The following is a 3,936-nucleotide window of genomic DNA, read 5'->3' as shown; positions in this document are numbered from 1 at the left end:
TTTTCTTTTTTTTTTTCGTCGAATTAAATTCTCGTTCATGTTGAATCGTTTTTCCCTACGAATGCACATTAACGTTGATAGACGTACGTAGAGCAGTTTCATTTTTTTTTTTTTTTAATTTAGATTTATCCTTGGGGGGGGGGGTAGACCCACATGCATAATTGTGTAAGTGTGTCCAGTCAAACGGCACGCATACGTATACATAGGTGCAGACCTCCTGGTGAGAGAGCACCCGCGTGGTTACATTTCTCTCTCTCCCCCCAGAAGGGAAATAAAGTCACATTCCCAGAGGGCACTATATCGATTTCATCCCTCGTTTGAAGCCGAAATGGTAGAATCGACAAATTTCATCATAGTCGATAACCGAAGTGAGAACAAGTCAGTCAGCGCATCGTGTGACTGCGTTTTAGACAAAAATGGGAATTCAATTTTTAAATCGTATCATTCGCTTTACAAGCTAACATACAAGCACATCTACAAATACAAAAGGATAACGTGCATAAGTACCGATGTGATTTTTAATGAGAATGGGGGTGCGTACACGCCGCTGTACCACTACTACTATGAGGACGTGAGCAGTCCCTGCTCGAGTCGGCGCGGGGGGGTCGACGCCGGGGCGCAGACCGAGGCGGAATTAGCAGCGGAGCCAGAAGCGGAATTAGCGGCAGAACCAGCAGCGGAATTAGCAGCAGAACCGCAAGCAGAACCAGCAACGGAGTCAGCGGCAGAACTGAACGACGCCGATACCGACGTGGACGAAGCCACCTACAACGAACGCGCGCCGAAGCAAAAGTGCCTCAAGTATTCCCTGTACGAGCTCCTGCTGCTGCGATTTTTGGATGTAAAGGGCGACACCCACGCTAGCAACTCGGAAGAAGCCAAAAATGAATTCTGCTTCATCAAGGAAAATAAAAATAACAAGCCTCCTCTGAACAAATTTAATCGAGACAGATTTGGTCCAAACAACGGCATGCATATAATGACCCCAGGATATGGATCCAATTATGGAAACCATATTAATTTCGCTAGTCACTCCAATTTTGGGGGTCTACTAAACGCATCTATGAACCCAAATGGAGGGGGAATTATCCCAAATTATGTAAAGGTAAGACCATCATATAATGAAGAACACTACAAGAACAGTAAACATCATCAAGGCTATACACCCCACATGGTAAATAGCTTTAATATTAGGTCTTTTAAAAATGTAGATAACAGTTCATACCATCTTCCTGAAAATAACTTATACATTGATAACGAGGGGAAAATGCATCTAACCGGACAAGAATATCTCATGACAAACCAGAATCACTTTCACAATAAAATGGGAATGAACAATAAATACGACAAAGAAAAGAGAGCGTTTCATTTTTCTAATGCAGGAGATTTAGGCGGTGGTAGGGATACTTCACTCACTCATGATTTTTCCATATCGCAGGAGCAGTCCACACCATTTGATCACCTCCGTCCGCACGATCACTCTGAGAAAAAAAACCAAACCAGTGAAGCGGATCGATACTGGGATCACCCCTCACAATACGCCAAGCGGAACAATAATGATATATTCACCCTGGGGGATATAAAAAAATTTTGGAAGAATAATGAGAAATCGAAAAATCAGAATTTCGTTGAACAAAACAACTACAGCATTTTCAAGGACAACGATGAGGAGAACCTCACTAAAAGCAATTTCGCTAGATGGTTTAAAAATAGTAACGCTAGTAACCAGGAGGAGCATATAGACATTCTTTCCTACGTGAATGGCTATAATGCTAGCGGGGTGGACATCGGGGACGGGAAGAATGGCCCCAGGGTCCTTGGCTCCATTGGCGGCGGTGCGAACTGGGGAAGTGGCGCGAAGGCGGATGACGGCGCACTGGGCGCGCACCCCGCGGGGGCCCCGCAGGCCGACCAGCCGCAAATAAGCAGCACCGTAGCGGAGCTCCTAATGAAGCAAATTTCGATACTCAAAGAGCGAAGCGGCTCGGAGTACACCAACAACAGGACTCGCGCGGATGATCCCTTCGACAACACGTGGCACGCCACCAACAGCAACGCAGCCATGAGCCACCTTAGCAGCTTGGCGAGTTTGAACCACGTTGCAACTGCCAACCATATCGGAGGTGGCCACAAAGAAATCCACCCAAGGGATGGGGGAAAAGGACTCCTGGATATTTTCCGATCGAGTAACTCCAACCGAATAACAAATGACTCCCCCTCTTTCCACCTTCCCCGTCGCGGAAGCCGTGGAAGCAACGCCAACATGACGAACGTCAACGTTGACAATTTGGCCAGTTTCGCCAACTCGGCCAGTATCGCCAACGCGGCCAGTCTTGCCAACGCCTCCAACATAGCCAACATCGCAAACATGGTTAACTTGGCGAACTTAGCAAATATAACTAGCAATGAACAGTATAGCAGAACCCATCAGAAGCACTATGCAGAGGATAGTACCTTGGCTTATGGGAACCTCGTGGGAAACACCGTCCATAATGACGGGGGAAACAGAAGCAATAATGACATGAGTAGTCTAGATGGCATCCTCATCAATAGCAATCGGAGATCGTCTCACTCCTTTTTACAAAACAATGGAAGTAATGTTAAAACGAACTCACCAAGTAATACCCTGGGTAAAAAAATACGCAACGGAGAAAATTTTGCTATATTGAATACTGCCAATCAAGAAGCGCTTAAAAATCAGGCCACTCTTTCTTCTTCTCCGTCTTCTCCCTCTCTCCCTCCACAAGGCAACATAAATATCACTCCAATTATCAATTCGTTACTCCGTCTAGATAATGATCATAATACACAGGGGGAGAGCAGCGGCAGTGTGGCTTACAATTTGGCAGAGAACTCCATTCCGGAGAGTATTAAAAATGCCAAGGTGAATAACGTCCTGGACTCGCTCAAGTCCCTGCTCAAGGCGTCGAGGAATGGCACGGCGAGTGGGATTAGCGGTGTCGGCGGGGTTAGCGGTGTCGGCGGGGTTAGCGGTGTCGGCGGGATTAGCAGTGTCGGCGGGATTAGCACTGTCAGTGGCGTGGGCGGCATGCCCAGCATAGGCAGCATGGGAGGACCCCCCCTCGGCGGGAATAGCAAAAACTTCGGAGGCGCCAAGGGTGGCCACCACCAAAACAACAAGAACGCCAACTACCACGCCCAGCAGATGTACCCACCACAGCACATGCACCAACACTGTGGACCCCCAATGCAAGATTTTTACAAAAGAAATTTTCGAAGAAGGACAGCATGAAATATAACTACAAACACGCGGAGGTAGACATCACCACCAATGAAACCATCATGGTACAACGGAAGGACGAAAGAAAAAGGAAACCCTAAGCTGAGGGATTAATGGAAGGGGATGTATTCCTTCCATCCTTTGCCCTCCTATGCGGAGTGGCACAGGCGCAGTTATCCCTGCGTGGCTCTTTACGCGTCGCAATCTCTGCGCAGTCACGCCCCACTCCCACACGCCCATCCCCCTAAGGCACTAAAGAGCTTGATCCAAAACCAGGAAGGGAAGCAGTGAAGATGTGCGCAAGTGAAAAAATGGAGAAGCAGAAGAAGCGGAAAAAGTGGCGAAGCTGACGAGGATGGCGAAGCAGACGAAGAGATGAATCTGACGAAGATGACGAGGATGACGAGGATGACGAGGATGACGAGAGGGCGTCCCCAGCGTTGATGCCCAAATCGAGGCCGCCTGAACAGCGGGAGGCGCCCACCCCATTCGTAATTAATGACCAGCGCGTGCACTCGCTTGCGCATTTATAGCTAAACATACGTGCGTTCGTACGCGCACACGCATCAAACATGCGCATATATATATATATATACGTACACATTTTCACACCTAATCCATTCACACGCACGCGATTATTTTCCCCGCCGTGCGCAGACGCAACATACTCTGCAGTAGGGACCTCCCATTAGTTT

General features: G+C 47.9%; 1 protein-coding gene across 1 annotated transcript; it reads left to right on the top strand.

Annotated features, from left to right (window-relative positions):
- Positions 1-328: 328 nt before the first annotated feature.
- Positions 329-3,253, top strand: PCYB_002450 (hypothetical protein; the record flags this gene model as incomplete). Its single annotated transcript, XM_004227666.1, has 2 exons — positions 329-1,105; positions 1,439-3,253. The coding sequence occupies 2 exons, from the start codon at positions 329-331 to the stop codon at positions 3,251-3,253; spliced, it is 2,592 nt and encodes an 863-aa protein (XP_004227714.1).
- Positions 3,254-3,936: the final 683 nt, after the last annotated feature.

This window comes from Plasmodium cynomolgi, assembly GCF_000321355.1.
Source record: "Plasmodium cynomolgi strain B DNA, scaffold: 0120, whole genome shotgun sequence".
Classification (NCBI taxonomy): Eukaryota; Apicomplexa; class Aconoidasida; order Haemosporida; family Plasmodiidae; genus Plasmodium; species Plasmodium cynomolgi.
The sequence above is the reverse complement of the archived record's forward strand: the minus strand, read 5'-3'. Positions and strand labels throughout refer to the sequence as shown.